Source organism: Salvia miltiorrhiza, chromosome 8, assembly GCF_028751815.1.
Source record: "Salvia miltiorrhiza cultivar Shanhuang (shh) chromosome 8, IMPLAD_Smil_shh, whole genome shotgun sequence".
Taxonomy (NCBI): domain Eukaryota; kingdom Viridiplantae; phylum Streptophyta; class Magnoliopsida; order Lamiales; family Lamiaceae; genus Salvia; species Salvia miltiorrhiza.
Genome location: NC_080394.1, coordinates 199612 through 223593, shown reverse-complemented (window position 1 = coordinate 223593; position 23982 = coordinate 199612). Strand labels below are relative to the sequence as shown.

At 31.6% G+C, this 23982-nt stretch overlaps 2 protein-coding genes across 2 annotated transcripts in view; one reads left to right on the top strand and one right to left on the bottom strand.

Annotated features, from left to right (window-relative positions):
* LOC130999659 (uncharacterized) overlaps positions 1-23982 on the top strand; it is a 42547-nt gene that overhangs the window by 11430 nt on the left and 7135 nt on the right. The gene's annotated exons all lie outside the window — the stretch shown is intronic.
* Positions 21-23740, bottom strand: LOC130999656 (probable disease resistance protein At1g58602). Its single transcript, XM_057925253.1, has 7 exons — positions 23658-23740; positions 21141-23578; positions 20982-21030; positions 11323-11554; positions 4288-4343; positions 2233-3331; positions 21-2063 (listed from the first exon to the last, which is right to left on the bottom strand). The coding sequence occupies exons 6-7, from the start codon at positions 3257-3259 to the stop codon at positions 307-309; spliced, it is 2784 nt and encodes a 927-aa protein (XP_057781236.1). The 5' UTR covers positions 3260-3331; positions 4288-4343; positions 11323-11554; positions 20982-21030; positions 21141-23578; positions 23658-23740; the 3' UTR covers positions 21-306.

Here is a 23982-nt window from a genome sequence, read left to right as displayed (position 1 = left end):
AAAACAAAATCAAGAGGGTTGTTTGACTATATGAGGTTATATTATAAGCTTTTAATGAACAAATATTAACTGCAAAAACAAAAGGAAAAAAAAATAAGACTAATAAAACAAAGGCTAGCTAGTTATTGGTTTAATTAATACTCAATAAAATATTTTGAGAAATAAAATCATTAATGATGAGAATGAGATTTACCCGCCACCCGGTCATCCTTCCAATGTACTGATCGTAAACTCGGACTAATGCAAACCCATGCGGAAATAAGTCTTCCTTGCCCCGTTGTTGGTGGACCCGGCTGGAGACTAGACTCATCGGATGATAATTTCAGGGACATGGCTGACTTTGTGGAAATCCTCTCCAAATGCCGATACCCTCTTTCCCAATTCTCCCTCAACTATCAATTTCTTCATAGTAGAAATGCCACTCAATCCATCTGGAAGCATGTCCAGACTAGAACAATCATAGATATGTAATAGAGAGAGAAGGGGCATGGCTCCTGCCTCTACTCTCCACTCCCTCAACTTTGGTAGCTCCCATAGCACAAGATTCTTGAGGCTAGGAAAACTGTTTGATGGACACGTCATCTCCTCCCCCACAAATGATCCCGGCCATAAAATCAACTCTGTTAAGCAAGGAAGCTTCCCCAATATCCCCATTGGATCATCCTCAATCTCACATCCGGACAGGACCAAAGTCCTAAGTTTAGAGCTGATGAAGTCACGTCCGCACTCTCCCAGCGCCTTCCCTAACTTAACTTCAATCCCCAAGGAATGAAGATTGGGACATGTGATTACCTTCTTCAGCGTTAACACTCCCTCATTTGTTCCTAACTCGCAACCCTTTTTGATTTCAACCATACAATACACTAACTTGTCCATGTTCCAGTTGGTAGCAATGCCATCGATCATGGCTGACAAGCTTTTGTTGTCGTGTATACTTGTTGAGAATCTTTTCAGATTCTTCATTTTGTTCACACATTTTAATTCATGCACTCTACTATCCAACCCCAAGAGACTCTCCAACTCAACCACTCCCTCGTCCAATGTTAGTCGATAACTTCCAATTTTTTCCTCATCATAATGGGGAAGAAGCAAGTGCTTTAAACGTACCAACTCCTTAAAAACATTTGGAACTTCAACATTCCTCAAATGATTTAAATGAAGGGTATCCATGTATACCAAATTTCTTATGGACGTCGGTAGCTTATCAAATTCACAATATTCTAAACGCAAACATCTAAGGTGAACAAGATTAGTGATTCCTTTCGGTAACTTTCTTCTTGCAAATGCGAATCCCACCACAACTAGATCCTTGAGCAATTTGAATTTATGAAAATCAACGATGCTTGGCGGGGGAAACTTACCAGAATTACCACTGCGATTGAACATTTGAAGAGACCTTAAATGTTTGCTAGTATCTTCTCCAAGCTCGTCATGTTCCACTTCAACTTCTCTTGTTCTGAAGTGGATAGCCAAATGTCGTACTTTCATATGAGAAGCTTGCTGCAGTAAGGTACTAAGTTTCCCACTTTGATACTCCAAACTCAGTGCACCAAAATCCTCCCTTTTCCCCAATTTCAAACATAGTTCTCTTACTACATCATGAAGTTTGCAGCTCCAATATTTTCCTACAGGTGTGAAACCATCGTTAATTTCAACTTGGACAATGGATCTGGAGGCCAACTCACCCAAGTAGAGCTCCGCGATTCCCATCAAAGTTTTGTCCTTGTCTCCAATATTCTCATATGAAATCATGCCTTGTGCTATCCACATCCTATATAGATCATCAACAAATATGTTTTCGTCCTCTTGAAATAAACTCATATAGAGAAAGCAAGGCTTCAAATAATAGGGTAGACTTTCATAGCTTAAATTTAGCACTCCATCAATCTCACTTTCATCTCTATATATGGCTTCTTTGATATCCTCATTTACTAACTCCCAATCCTTCATCGAATTTTTCATTCTCAAGACTCCACCTAGCAAAGAAATTGCCAATGGCAAATACCCACATTTCTGCACCATTTCTTTCCCAATTTTCTCAAAATTTTCTTCCAATGCAAACTCTGCATTCAAATATAAAATAACGAATTAATGCCGCCGATCACTGAATAGCGAAAATTAATAAATTTTATACGCTGCCACAGCACAACATTTGGCATGAGTGAGGAAGAAGCAATGCAACAATTAAAAAGATGGGTGTATGATTAATTTGTAAACAAGCCAAAAGTCAACCTGTAGGAATGTTGGTGTGGGGAAATGCTTTCTTCTCGAGTAGTTCCAAAGCATCTTCCATATTTAGAAGCCCAGCTTTTACTGGGCATCCAATCTGTGCAACTTCCTCCTCGCGCGTGGTGATCAAGATTTTGCTTTGCAAATCATGAACAAGGAAGGGATGCTTCAACGCATTCCAATCAGAAACTTTCCAAAGATCGTCCAAAACAATGAGGCATCGTTTCTCTCTTTGTATCTTGCATAGTTTCTCATTCAACTCCGACTCACTCAGACTTGGAACAACGTCCCTTTTTTGTGGCTCTAGCTGCTTCAGAACATCATTCCAAATTGATTGAAAACTCGGACATTGCTGACTAATGCAAACCCATGCGCAAAGATCAAAGCTGGTCTTGTTCTCGTTGTAGAGCTTTTTGGCAATGGTGGTCTTGCCTGATCCCCCCATTCCCCACACTGATATAACTCGATCCTTGTTGTCTTGCCTTAGGAGATTACGAAGCCGATTGAGCTCATCCTTCATCCCCACGAAACAGTCTCCGATCTCGAATTCAGGGAAGCTCTTCCTTGCTCTGTTGTTGGCGGACGAGCTTTCCCCATCATCAGTATTGTTGATGATGCTCTTCTTTATGCCACTTTCTAACATTTCCTTGTTTATTCTTTCAAGTCGGGATTTGATCGGTGAAATCTCGGAGCCTAGTTGGTGGATCGACTTGTATTCTTCCAAACTACAAGAACATCTGCGGATGAGCTGTGTGACGCCTCGTCTTCTCTTTGAAGTCACTTGATAAGCTGCGTGTCTTCCGATGGCAGCTTCTGCTGTGTACACAAGATCTTTGATCTCCGAGATCCAATTCAAAATGATTTCGCTTTCATGTCGTCGTCTGTCGGCATCTTTGAGGAGACACTTCATCTCTTTGAGCTGGATCTCGAGCTCCTTCACTTCATCGCCCACACCATATAGAAACCTTGCTTCTTCCAACAATAAATCGCGCAAGGTTTCTAGAGCCGTCGACACGACTGCTTCTGCCATTGCTTGCAACAATTTGAGGTAAGCTCAGATTTCTTTGGTCTAAGTGATTGATGGAGCACTATTGATTTGCTACTGGTGTAAATTAGTAAAGATAAAGAAGAACAAGTAAAGATAAAGAATTAGTGTCAGTGAAGTAAATTAGTAAACATAAAGAGGAATAAGTGTGAGTGCATCTATATATATACCTATTATAAGAGAGCCTTGTTTTACAAAATTTGATTTGCCTAATATGTCCTTATTTCTTAATCTATTTAAGGACAATAGTGTAATAACATATTATTATTATTATTATTATTATTATTTAGTTGATTATTGTCATAATAATGAACATAAATGAATTCAACTCCAATCACAATTCTAAACAAGTTCGATTTTATCTATATTTATCACATATAAATCTATTATTTAAATCCAATACTTATTAATTTTTTAAAACAAATTTACTATATAAATTCAATAAATTTATAAAGAAAAACTCAACGAAGTATGTTATTAAGTCCTACTAAAATCTAAATCTATATACACAAAAAGATTCGAAAAATACATAAACACATTGAGGAAATATTTTTTAGTTAGATAAATAATATCAAATAATAGTTTTGTTATCCTTCTACGAAAATAAAATTAGTAAAGTTAAAGTACATAAATAATTTGATTGGATAAAAAGGCAAAAACATGGGTGAGACTGATCGAATGTATGGATGAGAGGGTAGGGGAAGGGTGGGTCAGCGGGGTCTGGGCACAGGTCGCGGGTCTCAGGCCGGTTGAAAAATACGGATAATTCGAAAGAATTATTGTTGTGATGAAAAAATAATATTTTTTTCCGCGATGATTGTCATTTTTACCCACGAGAACCTGTACTTTTCATTTATTTGGTCAAGTAATTATTATCGTAAGATAAGGTAACCATTGATATGAAGAAATGTAATGTTTCAATAAATATCAAAATATATATTAAAAAAAAAGCAAAAAAATATTGTTGCAGCTAAGAATTGAACCAACGAGAGATGATAGATGAAGGAGCGTACCACTGAGCTAACAAAAGTTATTTGTAGAGTTGCAGATACTTTTTATTTGTTCGCACCTGGTGAGAACCAGTCTCATGTAAGACCAAATCATATAGAAAAGTTACACATCAATATAAAGGATATTTCATTTAATTCTATTCATCTAATTAATTCGCAATTTGGATTTGAAGTTTTTATACTGACTTCTAGGGTGTTAATTTAAGTTCTATTTTTATTCCTACAAAAATTCTATTATTATTACTATAGATATTATTTTAATTTAATGCATTAGTGTATATTAAAAGTTTTGAATATGATTACATTACTATATGTTAAAAGAAAAAATAATTTAAACCCTCAAAATAAAGATTAAAAAAAATGTAAATACTTAAGGATATGATTATTAATATATAGGATAACATATCTTCAGAATGTGCACTTAAAAAATTATTATGGATAAATAATACTCCCTCCGTCCATGAAAGAACTTCCTAGGAGGGAGTGAACGAGTTTTAAGAAAAAATATTGTTGAGTGTATTGAGAGTGAATAAAAGGTAGTTGAGTGTATTGAGAGTGGTGAAAAAATATTATAATTAATATTGGGAGTTGTGAAAAGTGAAAAGTAAGAGGATTATAAGTGGTGGGGTATAGTCCAAAAATAGGTAGGAAGTTCTTTTGTGGACGTCCCAAAAAGGAAAGATATGAAGTTTTTTCGTGGACGGAGGGAGTATAACACACAACTTTATGCAATATTTCTCTAATTTTGACGTAGATGCAAATTAGTAATTACCATTGGAAGAAGATATGGAAAGTAATTAATGCATTAGTTTGACATAAAATAATGCACGACTATTATGATATATTCAAAAATTACTTTACGTATACGCAACATTTGTACATTAATTCATCAAGTAATCGTACTAATTTTTTTGTTTAACTTTCAACTTTCAACTTTCAATTTTCAATTTTCAAATTAAATTAGTTCATTAGTTTGACAATCTTTTATGTGGAGTTATGTATTCATTTATAGCCTACATACCTAATTCTTTCAAAATAATTAAGAGCTTCTATAATTATTACTCTTAGGGGGCCCTTGCTACCTTATAGATCCATCAAATTATACAAATATGCATGGCATTAGTTAGGAATGAGACTTTGGGAAGAAGACATATAATTTTGATAGTGTAAGGGGGTGTTTACTATTGAGGGTTAACTTAATAGGGAATATACTCCCTCCGTCCCGGCCAAGACGATACATTTGCTTTTCGGCACGGGATTTAAGGAGTTGTAGATTAGTGTTTTAAGTGTGTACTAATAAAGTGATAAAGTAGGAGAGAGCATGTAATAAAATGATAAAATAAGAAAGAGAATGTAATAAAATGATAAAGTAGGAGAGAAGGTAATAAGAGAATACTTAATTAGTGTTAATTATGTGTTTAAAATTCCTTATTTTTGCCAAATATAGAAATGTATCATCTTCATTGGGATGACTCGAAAAGGAATATATAGCATCTTGGGCGGGACGGGGGGAGTATATGTTAACTCATTATTTATTAAGATGAATTCAAATTTTAAGATATCTCAATACACTTGATAATTTCTATAGTTTAAGATAATGTGCTTGAGTCTTATCCAATTGAAAGGGGACTGGAGAAATCTCATTAATAAGGATAAAAATTCTCAATTATGTATATTTTAAATCATGAAAAGTAAATGCATCTTAAATTATCTACAAATATTAAAACAACCATTTTACTTAAGCAAATATTGATTCTAATAACAAAAATAAAAATATAATAATGCTAACCACTACTACCCAAAATACTCTTTTATAAATATATATTTTTTGACTTTTACAAAACAAATTTTGAAAATTTGATAGATTTTATAAAATTTAGTTTTTACAAAGTTATATTTGTTAAAACAAATCAAAAACCTTCCATCACGTTTAATCAAGTGTTAATGGTGTGAAACGTACAAAATTTGGATAGTATGGCTACAACTTAATTTGTTCACATTTAACACACAACTTTATGTGATATTTCTCTAATTTTGACGTAGATGCTAATTAGTAATTACCATTGGAAGAAGATATGGAAAATAATGCATTAGTTTGACATAAAAATAATGCACGACTATTATGATATATTCAAAAATTACTTTACGCAACATTTGTACATTAATTCATCAAGTAATCGTACTAATTTTTTTGTTCAACTTTCAACTTTCAACTTTCAATTTTCAAATTAAATTAATTCATTAGTTTGAAAATCTTTTATGTGGAGTTATGTATTCATTTATAGCCTACATACCTAATTCTTTCAAAATAATTAAGAGCTTCTATAATTGTTACTCTTAGGGCGGCCTTGCTACCTTATAGATCCATCAAATTATAAAAATATGCATGGCATTAGTTAGGAATGAGACTTTGGGAAGAAAACATATAATTTTGATAGTGTAAGGGGGCATTTACTATTGAGGGTTAACTTACTAGGGAAAGATAGCATATACTCCCTCCGTCCCGGCTAAGACGATACATTTGCTTTTCAGCACGGGATTTAAGGAGTTGTAGATTAGTGTTTTAAGTGTGTACTAATAAAGTGATAAATTAGGAGAAAGCATGTAATAAAATGATAAAATAAGAAAGAGAATGTAATAAAATGATAAAGTAGGAGAGAGAAGGTAATAAGAGAATACTTAATTAGTGTTAATTATGTGTTTAAAATTCCTTATTTTTGCCAAATATAGAAATGTATCATCTTCATTGGGATGACTCGAAAAGGAATATGTAGCATCTTGGGCGGGACGGAGGGAGTATATGTTAACTCATTATTTATTAAGATGAATTCAAATTTTAAGATATCTCAATACACTTGATAATTTCTATAGTTTAAGATAATGTGCTTGAGTCTTATCCAATTGAAAGGGGACTGGAGAAATCCCATTAATAAGGATAAAAATTCTCAATTATGTATATTTTAAATCATGAAAAGTAAATGCATCTTAAATTATCTACAAATATTAAAACAACCATTTTACTTAAGCAAATATTGATTCTAATAACAAAAATAAAAATATAATAATGCTAACCACTACTACCCAAAATACTCTTTTATAAATATATATTTTTTGAACTTTTACAAAACAAATTTTGAAAATTTGATAGATTTTATAAAATTTAGTTTTTACAAAGTTATATTTGTTAAAACAAATCAAAAACCTTCCATCACGTTTAATCAAGTGTTAATGGTGTGAAACGTACAAAATTTGGATAGTATGGCTACAACTTAATTTGTTCACATTTAACACACAACTTTATGTGATATTTCTCTAATTTTGACGTAGATGCTAATTAGTAATTACCATTGGAAGAAGATATGGAAAATAATGCATTAGTTTGACATAAAAATAATGCACGACTATTATGATATATTCAAAAATTACTTTACGCAACATTTTTACATTAATTCATCAAGTAATCGTACTAATTTTTTTGTTCAACTTTCAACTTTCAACTTTCAATTTTCAAATTAAATTAATTCATTAGTTTGAAAATCTTTTATGTGGAGTTATGTATTCATTTATAGCCTACTACATACCTAATTCTTTCAAAATAATTAAGAGCTTCTATAATTGTTACTCTTAGGGGGACCTTGCTACCTTATAGATCCATCAAATTATAAAAATATGCATGGCATTAGTTAGGAATGAGACTTTGGGAAGGAAACATATAATTTTGATAGTGTAAGGGGGCGTTTACTATTGAGGGTTAACTTAATAGGGAAAGATAGCATATACTCCCTCCGTCCCGGCCAAGACGATACATTTGCTTTTCGGCACGGGATTTAAGGAGTTGTATATTAGTGTTTTAAGTGTGTAATAATAAAGTGATAAAGTAGGAGAAAACATCTAATAAAATGATAAAATAAGAAAGAGAATGTAATAAAATGATAAAGTAGGAGAGAGAAGGTAATAAGAGAATACTTAATTAGTGTTAATTATGTGTTTAAAATTCCTTATTTTTGCCAAATATAGAAATGTATCATCTTCATTGGGATGACTCGAAAAGGAATATGTAGCATCTTGGGCGGGACGGAGGGAGTATATGTTAACTCATTATTTATTAAGATGAATTCAAATTTTAAGATATCTCAATACACTTGATAATTTCTATAGTTTAAGATAATGTGCTTGAGTCTTATCCAATTGAAAGGGGACTGGAGAAATCCCATTAATAAGGATAAAAATTCTCAATTATGTATATTTTAAATCATGAAAAGTAAATGCATCTTAAATTATCTACAAATATTAAAACAACCATTTTACTTAAGCAAATATTGATTCTAATAAAAAAAATAAAAATATAATAATGCTAACCACTACTACCCAAAATGCTCTTTTATAAATATAGTATATTTTTTGAACTTTTACTAAACAAATTTTGAAAATTTGATAGATTTTATAAAATTTAGTTTTTACAAGGTTATATTTGTTAAAACAAATCAAAAACCTTCCATCACGTTTAATTAAGTGTTAATGGTGTGAAACGTACAAAATTTGGATAGTATGGCTACAACTTAATTTGTTCACATTTAACACACAACTTTATGTGATATTTCTCTAATTTTGACGTAGATGCTAATTAGTAATTACCATTGGAAGAAGATATGGAAAATAATGCATTAGTTTGACATAAAAATAATGCACGACTATTATGATATATTCAAAAATTACTTTACGCAACATTTGTACATTAATTCATCAAGTAATCGTACTAATTTTTTTGTTCAACTTTCAACTTTCAACTTTCAATTTTCAAATTAAATTAATTCATTAGTTTGAAAATCTTTTATGTGGAGTTATGTATTCATTTATAGCCTACTACATACCTAATTCTTTCAAAATAATTAAGAGCTTCTATAATTGTTACTCTTAGGGGGACCTTGCTACCTTATAGATCCATCAAATTATAAAAATATGCATGGCATTAGTTAGGAATGAGACTTTGGGAAGGAAACATATAATTTTGATAGTGTAAGGGGGCGTTTACTATTGAGGGTTAACTTAATAGGGAAAGATAGCATATACTCCCTCCGTCCCGGCCAAGACGATACATTTGCTTTTCGGCACGGGATTTAAGGAGTTGTATATTAGTGTTTTAAGTGTGTAATAATAAAGTGATAAAGTAGGAGAAAACATCTAATAAAATGATAAAATAAGAAAGAGAATGTAATAAAATGATAAAGTAGGAGAGAGAAGGTAATAAGAGAATACTTAATTAGTGTTAATTATGTGTTTAAAATTCCTTATTTTTGCCAAATATAGAAATGTATCATCTTCATTGGGATGGCTCGAAAAGGAATATGTAGCATCTTGGGCGGAACGGAGGGAGTATATGTTAACTCATTATTTATTAAGATGAATTCAAATTTTAAGATATCTCAATACCCTTGATAATTTCTATAGTTTAAGATAACCTGCTTGAGTCTTATCCAATTGGAAGGGGACTGGAGAAATCCCATTAATAAGGATAAAAATTCTCAATTATGTATTTTTTAAATCATGAAAAGTAAATGCATCTTAAATTATCTACAAATATTAAAACAACCATTTTACTTAAGCAAATATTGATTCTAATAACAAAAATAAAAATATAATAATGTTAACCACTACTACCCAAAATGCTCTTTTATAAATATATATTTTTTGAACTTTTACAAAACAAATTTTGAAAATTTGATAGATTTTATAGAATTAGTTTTTACAAAGTTATATTTGTTAAAACAAATCAAAATCCTTCCATCACGTTTAATCAAGTGTTAATGGTGTGAAACGTACAAAATTTGGATAGTATGGCTACATCTTTATTTATTTATTTATTTTAATTAATTTATATGAATAAATATGTTAATTTTGTGCAATTGCTACATCAACAAGTTAATTTTAATTATTCTTCATAACTTTAAAATTTTAATTAATTTATATGAATAAGTATGTTAATTTTGTGCAATTGCTACATAGATATATTAGTTTTAATTATTCTTCATAACTTCAAAATTTTAATTAATTTGTATGAAGAAGTATGTTAATTATTCTCCATAACTTAAAAAATTTAATTAATTTAAAAGTTAGTTTTGTGCAGTTGCTACATAGATATGTCACTATATTGTGTGATAGATTTAATCAATTTCTTAAGAATCTTCTTCATTTGGGATAGGAATTGATTACTTCTTAAGGATCTTCTCTTAACAAATGATTGTTTTTAATTTGATTATTGTATTTTTCTTATTTTATAATGTATTGAGTGAATAATTGGGGGCTGGGTAAACCTATTAAATTAGAACCATTATGGCTAACATAGCTGCTGGTAGACTCGAGCACTTGGCAGTTATGATAGTGGGGTTATGCTGCCGAATTTTCGTTTGATTAATTCAAGTAATTTATTGGATCTATGATTATATGAATCAATTTGAAACATGTAAAATGCCTACTCGTAGAGGTTTTCGTCAATCTATTCGGTCTGAGTCTGAGCAGCAGACTCATACCTCTTCAGGGTCCGAGCTACACATTTCTGCGACTCCCGAGGGTTCCACTCCCCAGGCTTCCAGATCACGGGCTAGAAGGCCCAGATGCCCCTCAGTTGCCAATATCAAGAAGAATTGGCCTAAGGGCGACGGAGGGAGGCTTCTCTTTGTAAGATTGCCTAGTGGGTAAGTATTTTAATTTAAATAATATTTCTCGTATAGCAAATAATTTCTTATATTGCTTTTACATATTGGAATATATCCATATTGAGTTGATGGAGCTACCAGGCATTGCAAGCAACGTTCTTGGAGCAATTAAGAGGATTTAGAATCCAAGCGGGTACAGTTGGAAGTTGACTCACCCGTCGGTGAGGAACGCGTATTGGGAGGAATTTAAAGTAATCAAATTTCTAGTGCATATAAATTTATATGTTATATATTAATTTAACCATTTTTTTCAACAGAAAGAATATGTTTGGGAGTCTCAGGATGAGCGGGAGGTGAAGAATATATGGGAGCAAAAGGCACGTACTAGGTACTGTGACACCTTGAGTGACTTGATGAGTAAGCTCAAAGAAAGAACTGAGGCAGGGCGAGAGATGGCGAAACCCCTGTGGATGAGTGACGATTTCTGGACTGGGCTCTAGGCATACTGGGCGCAGGAGGATATTTAGAGGGTAGTCCAGCAAGCACGTGCGAACCGGTTGTCTGAGCCCGGTACAAGGATCAACAAGCACGTTGGGGGGTCTCAGTCCACTCGTCTTCTGCAGCAGAGTTTGGTTAGTAATTATCAATTAAGTTCTTAAGTAATATATATATATATATATATATATATATATATAGGGGTGGGCTACCGTGAGAGCACATCTTAAAATAAGAAATAAGAACAATTTTTAATGTATGAATTTTATAAAGAGCACATATGAATTCACTGTATAAAGATATGAATTGTGTAAAATAAATTTTTGCTACTTTTGGGATTCGAACTCAGGACCATAAATCCATCCAACAGGATTACGAATCAACCGTAGATCTTGATGATCCAAGGGCTGAAAATGATTCTTATTTTATATCTTAAGAAATGCTCTTATTTTAGCTCTTCCCTATATAAATCCATCCAACAGGATTACGAATCAACCGTAGATCTTGATGATCCAAGGGCTGAAAATGATTCTTATTTTATATCTTAAGAAATGCTCTTATTTTAGCTCTTCCCTCTATATATATATATATATATATATATATATATATATATATAGTGTCAAGTTAAACAGAGAATGCTAAATATTTAGAGAATAGAGAAATCGTGAAACAAAAACGAACAGATCTACAAATTTAACGAACAGATCAATGTACCGCATGAACAGCAATTTGAACAGACGTATTTAGTAAAAAAAAAGAAAATCTCGCCACCAACAGGATTCGAACCCTGAGCAAATTGCTGTTCATGCGGTACATTGATCTGTTCGTTAAATTTGTAGATCTGTTCGTTTTTGTTTTCGATTTCTCTATTCTCTAAATATTTAGCATTCTCCGTTTAACCTTTCTCTCTCTCTATATATATATATATATATATATATATATATATATATATATAGTTCCTACAATTTGAGCAATCTAACGGTTCATATTAATTGGATCTAAATTTAAAAACAAAATTTAAAAAAATCGAATTTTCTGTTCACATTCACTGGAGGATATTATTGTAACTTTTTAATAAGAGTAAACCGTCATTCCTATTTTTTCTCCTCATTCACTGTCTACCATTCTCGGCCACAGCGCATGATAGGTAAGGTTCTTTCTCAATTTTTGCAGAATATGATTCACTCTTTCAGAAAATCACTGCAAATTTCGATCCATCCAAGGTCGACCCTTCAGAAAACTCACAGCAAAGGCAGCTTATCAAGACATTCGCAGCGGCCACGTGAGAACTTTCGCCTTCGCCGACCTTGATAATTTCTATGGATTCAATCCTTTTTTGGAGTTTGAAACTTTTTAATTTCTCTCTCCTCATCTAAATTCCTATTTGTTGAGCTTTTGATGTTTTTATTCGATTTAGATTAGGAACAAAACATTCCCCCTATTGCAATTAAAATGACGTTTTGAGGGATTAAGGTGTCCCTCAAATTAAACGTTCATTCTCTTTGTCGGCATTTTCCATCCGTAATTTGTTAGCCATAAATTGGATGAAATTTCGTTTAATTTCTATTATTATTGTTAAATTTTATTTGAGGATTTTTAATATAAAGAGTTTACACCGTAGCCAAAGCATCGTAAGTGCTGGATTAATATATGAGTTTCAGAATTTTATTATGTTCATTTAAAAATTATGTTTTGTTCATTGATATTTGATTGAGAATTTTCAATATACAATGTAAAACTTTTCGAATAAGCTTAACAAAATTAGGAATATTATAAAAAAATATTCGAATTTGTGGATATCTAATTGAGAAATGTAAAAATATTTAACGACAAACATTTCGAACAAGCGTAAAAAAGTTACGAATATCTTAATAAAAATTTCGAATTTTATTTGTTGATATAAAATATTTAACATAAAATATTTCGAACAAATGTAAAAAAAATACGAACATTTAAATAAAATATTTGCAATTTTTTTTCTGACAAAAAATATTTAACATAGAAATATTTGAATAAGCATAATAAAATTAGGAATATCTATATAAAATAATCGAATCTTTCTTATTGACATAGAAAATTTTGAATAAGAGTAAAATAGAGGATAGTTTTTTTTAACTTCTACAGAATTTGATACTTAATTTATTTTACTTAAAATATATAAAATATTCTGATAAATAGGTAGAAGTGCGAAAACAACCTTTTTCACATTCAACTCGATATCTGATTATTGATTGTGATTGAGAATTGTAAAATATTTAATATAATATTTTTTGAACAAGAATATAAAATTTACGAACATTTAAATAAAATATTCAAAATTTTCTTGTTAGACATAAAATATCTATCATTAAATATTTCGAACAAGCAAATAAAAATTACGAACATCTAATTAAATAAAACTAGTTATTCAAAATTTAAACAATATGTATTCGAATAATGCAACCTATATACATATTCAAATCATGTATTCATTATATTCAATTACATTTTACAAATAAAATTATGAATAAGAAATTTATAATGAATTATTCAAAATATTCTGGAAGTTTATTCGAATAATATGTTGATTTGTCATTTATTCAAAGCTTTTACCTAATAAGATTAATTTATTCATTAATAATAAACTAGTTATTCAAAATATATACAATATAATTTCGAATAATGCATCCTATGTATTCGAATCATGTATTAATTCAATTAAATTACCTTTTACTAAAACTTATAAAAGAAGAAAAATATAATCAATTATTCAAAATTTTAGTAGTTTATTCGAATAATAATAATATGAATATGTTAATTTATCCTTTGTTCAAAACTTAACCTATTCTGTTTAGTAATCACAATGCAAAACAAACAATTAACAAAAAAATGTATAAAAATAAAAAACAGCAACACACGACTACATCCAATAATTAAAAAAATTAAGAAAATCATTACCTTCTTCCATTGTCAAGGACAAGAAAATTAAAAGCTTTACAAACTTTACAGACTTTGCTATTCTCGAGTTTAAGGGTAACATAAAACATAAAAAAACGGTTACATATACAAAATATAGAGGAATAATTAAGAAATAAATAATATAAAATTAATGAATGAAATCTTGAAAACTATATCCAAAAATAAGTGAGATTCGGTCAACCTAAATCTATGAAAGTCGGTTACATAAAAAAACAAGTATTACTTAATTAACCTTACTACACTAAACGGATGAAACTAAAAAGAATTGATATGTACCGTCAGATTCACTAAATCTGAGGGCTATGATTAATTCTTCTTTCTCAAAATACTTAGCATTCTCTATGGATCTTCTCCATATATATATATATATATATATAGAGTTGGGCTATAATAAAAACAGATTTTTTTGTATAAAATAGGAACGCATCTCATCCCTTGATTATTATAAATCTGATGGCTAGATTTCATCTCAATTTTCAGCCTTATTATACACGTTTTTTATGAATGAGGACATTTATGTAATTTATATATTCATTAAGTTGGTACAGCCGATTTTGATAATTGTTATCTTAATCTTACCATATCAAACCAAATCTTTTTTTCCCTACCAATTAACCTAATCCATTTGCACTATTTATCTCAATACGTCAATTAGCATCTGCAGCACATCAATTTCTTCATAAAAATTCAGAAAATCTTCTTTCATTTTCTACAGACTGAAAACTCACAAAATCTCAAGTTCCTTCAATTTTTTCATGGATTGAAAAACCAGATGGAGTCGCCTTGTTCGTGCTATATAATTAATATGTTAATATCAATATATTTTGTATAATTGTTATTATCTTGGAATGCAATTCGATGGCTTATTTTGTTTCGATTATGTACGACTGGATGTTATTAAATCATACACACATTTAGTAGATTCAGCGCATGAGTTAGTTTTACGTGAAGAACATGCTTTATCATTTCATAGATCACTGGAATTATCAGATTATTTAGTTCATACTTTATGACGTGCGGATTCAGTGCATGAGTGCATGAATCAGTTCATACGTACTATCGAATTGTCACGGTTCATACATTCGTTTGTATAATTCATTATGGTTTTGCCTATGAAATTAAACTCAGTTTATTCCTTATCTGCAATATGTGCTGAAATTAAACTCAGTTTCTTCGATTTTTTAATCATATTTTTATCTTTACAGTTTTTGACTTATTGCTTCTTCCACTTGTTTTTAAAACTAATTGTCCATTGGACCTCACGTTATTCAACGTTTTTCAATTTTAATTAATTATGTTATGCATCTAAATTCAGTTTTTGACTTATGATTCGTAAAAAACTTATTACTTAGATGCATACCTATGATTGCAAAAAAAAAACTTATTACTTAGATGCATAAAAAATACTGATGGTTCGTACAGTTACTATGAAAATTCATTTTGATATTATGTTAATTCATTCATTTATCCTGTTGATTCATTCCGTTATTCCAATATGCTAGTCATGACTACAAAGAAACTTATTCCATTATTCCACACATGTTAAATTTCCATTACTAATTAAATATTCATTCAGCATAATACTAACAAAATTATGTATGCATTCCATCATTAGTTTTTGGGTATGAATTCGACAACAAGCTCAATCACAAATACATCAATAACCAAATATCATGGATCTTAAAGCGTGAACATTGTCGGATAATCCTCATACGGTCTCACAACCCATTCTTTGTAGTTCACCATCCCCTCCTTGCATTTCTCGTGCCTTATCTTTTTGACGACTTCCACTGAAGACCCACTCCCGTCTGACGAATCTTCCGACGTCTCCTGCTCAGCATTGTCCACAACATCCATTTTCTTCCTCTTATTCAAGACCCCTAATTCATAAGGAACTCAAATTAAAACTTCCAGCAATGCTATTATACTATGAACTTTGCAAAAAAAAGAAGAAGAAGTTATCACATACCTTCTAACATACTCTCCATCATAGCACGTTTCATATCCTTCATGAATTCATCATTCGTATGCTTTGTTCGTGCTGCATCAATACAGACAATTATTGATCGTCCCACGCTTTTAAAAAACTAATACAATATAATTTGATTCAAACCTTCTTTCCTTCTAGTTTCTTCAGCATCATCGTTTCTCTCCCTGATTATTATACCTTTCCCATTCTTCTGTGCAATATAAGTTGCGCTTCACATGACATTACATAACGTTACATATTTATATACTTACTTAACTCATTGATTCATTTAAAGAATATAAGCAGTTCATTCTACAAAATTTGTATAGCACATATAATGCCATCGTTGATTCATTTAAACAATATAAACAGTTCATTCTATTTACATGATGCATACATTAGTTCTTACTGATCATACAACAACTCGTTTGAATCCATCATAAAAAATTGTACCTATTAATGCAAGCATTAAAACTGATTCATTTCATACCTGACTACGATTCATACTATAATTACATGATTCATGATATAGTTATTGTGGTTCATCCCGAATACAATAATAATATAGGCAGCCCACACCACACACCTACTATCCATACTAAACCGGCAGCCGCAAATCCATGAAGACAAACATTAAAACAACAATAATTTTCTGTTCTGAACCATGAAATATCTCACTCTTAAAAAGGACAAAAATATAAGGTTCACCAATAAACAAGCTACTAAATCTACATAACCTCTTGAAAAATATAAAATTTGTGGGGGACCACCGAGTTTGGAACACAAAAATACCAATTCAATATAGCGACAATGACAGATCAAATTTCATACTGCTATGCAACATAAATATGTGTGTTTAACTCATTAAATAAAAAATCCTTTCTACATACACCTATCACTACTGCTTCGACCAAGATGCCGTTTTTTTAGCAGACAACAAAATTCAATCGAACCCCATGGACGAATCGAACATTCAACACCATTTCGCCATTTTTTCAACCAAAGAAACAAAAGATTAAATTAAAGAAAATAAAACACAACATCGTCATCTACATACCAGTTCTCTTTGATTTCGTAATCACCATTATAGCTAATTGCCCGGTAAATTCTTTTTTTCTCGGTTGTATGAATCGTCCGCTGGCAGCGGCGGAAGTGATGAAGTGAGAATAAACCCTACGAATAATAGTCTAGAATTTCTTCACAAAATTAGATTAGATATGTCAAAGATACGGTTCAACTCATCCAATCCCTTCACTTCGCAGGCAATTAAATTTCCAAATAAATGCGGCACTATTTTCGGAAGAAGGTTGGTGAAGATAAACAGCCGTTTTTTTTTTTTTACCAAAATAGCCTTCTGCGATTTTTATGTATGAATCACACATTGATTTAATTATAACCGATCCGTAAGTAAAATATTAATCTGGACGGTACGATCAAATAAATCTATGGTTAAAATGTATTCCTATTTTAAACACTTAAGGGTGTTTTCACCCTAGCCCAACCCTATATATATATATATATATTATAGAATGATAAATATGCAACGAAACAACGAAGGCTGAATAACTCAATACATTTACCGAATAAATCACGCGACCGCATGTATGAGGATAGAACTTATGTGACAGAGAGGGATGCAAGACTTGATGTAAGTGTTTAAGTTTATTCAAATATTAGTAATATATAGTGAAATGTATTTATTTTCTAACAATTATGCATTGTTATGTATGAATTAGACGGGTATTCTTCGCATTGCTGCTGAGACGGGACGGGGGGACCTGAACGAGATCTACTTGGAGATCGTACATCCCGATAGGTCACGACGGTACGGCACTGAAAGTGCTGGTGTGAGCTAGGTTAGTAGGAGGTCTACTAGTAGCACTGGCACTTCGGGGATGTTACAACAAATGTATGAGACACGGATCTCTGAGGTGGAAGAGCGGCTGGCTGCAGAACGAGAGCAGCACGTGAAGCCTTCGAGCAAGGGATGACTGCAGAACAAGAAAGACGTCAAGCCATCGAGGAACAGATGGCTATGTTCGAATAGTATTTGAGGCAGTCGGGTCAGCTACCTTGTTCTCCACCCCTACTTGATTAGGAATCCCCTTCCCATCGTCCTGACTTCTACATATTTATACTCTGCGTTTTTCCATTTATGTTTTGGAACAACATTCCACTTGCACTTCGTATTTATATTTATGTTTTGTTAAACTATTTATTTCATATGACCTAGGGATGTCAATCGGGCCAGCCCACCGGGTTTTCAGGCTAGCCCTATCGGGTTCCGGGTTAGTCGGGTGCGGGCTAATCGGGTTGGAGATTTTTTCGGATTGTAAATCTTCAATTCTAACCCTAAACTTTCGGGTTTCGAGCTAGCCCATCGGGCTAATCAGGTTAAAGGCGTAAAAATAAAATTATCATTTGTATTTTATTATTCCTAATGATCTAATGTATAATGTATAAAATATACATAGATATTAAAGATATAAATTATATAGCAAAGCATGAAATGCAAAAATATAAGATATTCAAGATTACATAAACAAAATTATATTAAAATGAGATAGTAAAATTTAGCATGTATCAATGCACTAGAATCAATCTAGATTATTACTGAATAATTAGTGGATTTGCCATGCACGTCTCATTGACAGAAAAAATAAATAAAATTGGTATCACTTTAAAATGAGATACTAATAATTAATTTCTAACTAATGAGATACTAATAATCAATTTCTACAAAAAATCCGTAATTAATTTCACATTTTTTAATGAGATTGCACACACACACACACACACACATATATTCTAACTAATTAATTTCACTTTTTTTTAATGAGGCTACATATATATATTTAAGCAAATACCATAGATCTAAACATAGCAGAAGTTGTAACTGGATGCATCAGTCACAATTCCGTCAGCCCACCGGGCTAGCCCTATCGGGTTTCGGGTTAGTAGGGTGCAGGCTAATCGGGCTGGAGGTTTTTTCGGGTTGCGATTTTTCAACCCTAACCCTCTAATTTTGTCGGGTTATTCCGGTCGGCCCACGGGTTTCGGGCTGCATTGACATCCCTAATATGACCATTGAACTTTATTGGATGTGCTGGTGTTGATTGATTTCTTATATTGTGATTGTATAATTAATATGTGCTAGTTATATCAATAATACGAGTGTTCAATACTAGTGACCACTCGAAAGGAACTTCAAGGTTAATCGTGTTTGACTTAGAGCACAACTAAGATGGGTGACCCACTGGAAAGTTCGTCTAACGTATGCAATTAAGTTCAAAATACAGTATAAATACCAAAATACTTGTGGGGTATAAAAATAAATAAATAAATAATTTCTAAAAAAAAAATTCCGACGACGGAGGTGCCTTCGGTAATTACCAAGGGCGCCGCCGTCGGTAGAGTCCAGCGATAGCCCGCCGCCGTCTGGCGAGAGATACCGAGGGCATGCACGCCGTCGGTAATTACCAACGGCGCCGCCGTCGGTATCTCTCGCCGATAAATTGCTCGAAAACCATCGGAGTTCGCCGAGGAAACGTGCCGACGACATTGTCGCCATCGGCAATGACATCACCAACGAGCGATTCACCGACGGCGGGGTGCCGCCAGTGATGATAATTCCAACGGCATTTAGGGGTATACCGACGGCATTTTAATTTGCCGTCGGTAAACCCCGTGTTTTTTGTAGTGTCTTTGATTGATAAATTTATCATGAAAAAATTCTCCCTTAAAATTTTTTATTTCTTTTCTCTCATTTTCTACAAAAGAGAATCTCATCGTTTTTCATTTCTTCTTTCCACTTCAACGAGGGACAATATTATCACATAAAAAATGGAAGGATAATATTATCCCTTCTTGGAGAGAAAAGAAGGAATGAGAAATGATGAAATTATTTTTTTTAGAAAATGAAGGAAAGAAATGAGGTATTTAAAGAGAGAAATTTTTATTATTCTTCATTTTCACATGATAAATCTATCAATCAAAGAGAACACACTCAAAGGGTAAACTAAATTCTTGCTTCTTTCATTTTCTACTTAATGGTCCAATATATGCGCATTTTTATGTCGTGTCCTAATGTAAATCTCTTCGTTAAGGTCAGTACTAATATTTCGAGGGCCTTAGGTGAAAACAAAAAAAAAAAATAGCTCTTTAAGAAATGAAACTTCAATATTTTTATTATTAGCTATAAATAACGTATAATCATCTTCCATACTTGTGTGACGATATAACTTTAATCTATAAAGTGCAATAACCAAAAGACAATGATAAAATATTTATTAAAATAATTTAAATCTTTCAACATTTTGAAAAATAAAATCATCAATAACACCTTGAAGATCAAGTGTTTCCATACCTTATGCTCAATGCATAAAATGATCACATAATTATTAATTAAAGCAAAACATTTCATCACAGAGCAGGATGACGTAGAATAGCAACAACTTGAAGCATTACAAACCATCAATTCAATTCAAACATAACACCACTTCGAATACAATATATTTTATTGACCAACACAACTTCATCTGGATTCTAAACAATTCATCTCACACAAAAACATAACTGAAAAAATCATTTTTTTGCAAAGAAAAGGGTAGAAAGAGAATCACTTGAGTAATGCAACAACAAGACTGCACCTCGAATGGGAAGAAATTTAACCTGCAACACGCAAAAAAATGAATAAATAAATAAAAAGTAAAAATTAAAAATAAACAAGGAGATCGATCCATGTCAAACGTACAATGAGTTGAGCTTCATTAAAACCTTACCGAGGAACATACCCTCCGGAAAACCAATGCTCGCTCAACCCGTAAACCAACAATATAATAAAAATGGAACTATTATTGAATGAATATAAGAACATGTAACGAGTTTGAGAATTCATATATATATATAAGATAAAGAGGAATAAGTAAAGATTAAGGAATAAGTGCGAGTGAAGTAAATCAGTAAGCATAAAGAGGCATAAGTGTGAGTTAAGTAAATTAAGGATAAAGAGGAATAAATAAAGATTAAGGAATAAGTGCGAGTGAAGTAAATTAGTAAGCATAAAGAGGCATAAGTGTGAGTTAAGTATAAAGAGGAATAAATAAAGATGATGAAGAATAAATGTGATGTGAAGATAAAGAGGAATGAAGATAAGGAGCTTGCCATCCTAATTATAGAGGTGGTAAATAAAACTACGCTTCACCCATAATGAATGCATAATTTTTTGGGTAAATGTCATTTTATGTCCCATCGTTTGGCCGGATTATCGATTATGTCTTAACTTTTCGATAATATCTAATTGGTACCCAACTTATCAACATTTTTTTAATTGTGTCCCGTTAAAATTTTCCGGCGTCCGGAAGATGATGTGGAACGCCGAAAATTTACTACGTGGATTTATTTATTCACTTGGAATTTCCAGCATAATTAAACTTTAAAAAGAAACAAAAAACGATTACCTATGAGGCACAAAACATAATACCAAATTAAAAATCCCCAAGTCATAGAATATAACTCCCGCACCCTTGGTTTGGAAAAAAAAACTCTTCGGTGCTTGAAGAACTCTCGAATCACTCGAACAAGTTATTGAACTGAAGTAGTTAGCAAAGATACAATAATTGTGAATGCTTAAACTGTGATATATTGTGTAATTGGTTTATGGAAAACAGAAAATGATGAACAATATCGTGCAGCATCGTAGAAAAAAATGAGTGCCTTATATTTATATAATGATCAACAAAATTTACAGCAAAGGGAAGGGAACTATTCCTTTCTGCACTTCCTCTTATGTAAACAAATGATAAAAAAAAGAAGCTAATCTAAAGCTAATAACCTTTTAGATTGCATGTAGTAAATAAATCCATGTAGTAAATTTCTGGCGTTCCACATCATCTTTCGGGCGTCGAAAAATTTTAACGGGGCACAATTAAAAAAATGTTGATAGGTTGGGTACCAATTAGATATTATCAAAAAGTTGGGACATAATCGATTATTCGGTCAAACGATGGGACATAAAGTGACATTTACCCTGATTTTTTATAAGGGGGCGTTTACTTTACATGATTGAGTATTTTTATACTTAATAGTTAATAGTAGGATTTCTCTAATCCCAACATTTCAATGAGATAAAAATCAAACAAAACTAGCTTAAATGATAGAAATAATCAAGGGTCTTGGGATATCCCAAACTTTCAATCCATCAAAGTAAATAAGAGACTAGCCTTACTATTTTTATCTATCAAGCTAATCTTCCAAAGTAAACGCCCCTAAGGGGTGTGTGTTCTCTTTGATTGATAAATTTATTATGGAAAAATTCTCCCTTAATTTTTTTTTGTTTCTTTTTCCTCATTTTCTACAAAAGAGAATCTCATTATTTTCCATTTCTTCTTTCCACTTCAAGGAGGGACAATATTATCTCATCAGAAATGGAGGGATAATATTATCCCTTCTTGGAGAGAAAAGAAGGAATGAGAAATGAGGTATTTAAAGAGAGAAATTTTTATTATTCTTCATTTTCATGTGATAAATCTATCAATAAAAAAAACACACTCAAAGGGTAAACTAAATTCTTGCTTCTTTCATTTTCTACTTAATGGTCCAATATATGCGCATTTTTATGTCGTGTCCTAACGTAAATCTCTTCGTTAGGGTCAGTCCTAATATTTCGAGGGCCTTAGGTGAAAAAAAAAAAAAAAAAAACTTAGCTCTTTAAGAAATGAAACTTCAATATTTTTATTATTAGCTATAAATAGCGTATAATCGTCTTCCATACTTGTGTGATGATATAACTTTAATCTATAAAGTGCAATAACCAAAAACAATGATCAAATATTTATTGAAATAATTTAGATCTTTCAACATTTTGAAAAATAAAATCATCAATAACAACTTGAAGATCAAGTGTTTCCATACCTTATGCTCTATGCATAAAATGATCACATAATTAATTAAAGCAAAACATTTCATCACGGTAGGATAACGAAGAATAGCAACAACTTGATTAGCTAAGCATTACAAACCATCAATTCAAACATAACACCACTTCGAATACAATATATTTTATTGACCAACACAACTTTAAATCACCTGGGTTCTAAACAATTCCTCTCACACAAAAACATAACTGAGAAATTCATTTTTTTGCAAAGAAAAGAGTAGAAAAAGGATCACTTGAGTAATGCAACAACAAGACTACACCTCGAATGGGAAGAAATTTAACCTGCAAGACGCAAAAAAATGAATAAAAAAATAAATAAAAAGTAAAAATTAATACATATGAAGATCGATGTCAGACGTACAATGAGTTGAGCTTCATTAAAACCTTACCGAGGAACATACCCTCCGGAATACCAATGCTCAACTTGTAAACCAACAATATAATATTATTGAATGAATATAAAAACATATAACGAGTTTGAGAATGCATATATATTAGTAAAGATAAAGAGGAATAAGTAAAGATAAGGAATAAGTGTGAGTGAAGTAAATTAGTAAACATAAAGAGGAATAAATTTAAAGATAAAAAGGAATAAGTGTGACTGTGTGAGTGAAGAAAATTAGTAAACATAAAGAGGAATAAATTTAGAGAATTAGAGATAAAAAGGAATAAGTACTGTGAGTGAA

Coding starts and splice junctions, on each gene's coding strand:
- LOC130999656 (XM_057925253.1), bottom strand. CDS start 3,259: ATGGCAGAAGCAGTCGTGTCGACGGCTCTAGAAACCTTGCGCGATTTA. Junction 2,064..2,232: donor CCACACCAACATTCCTACAG/GTTGACTTTTGG, acceptor ATTTGAATGCAG/AGTTTGCATTGGAAGAAAAT.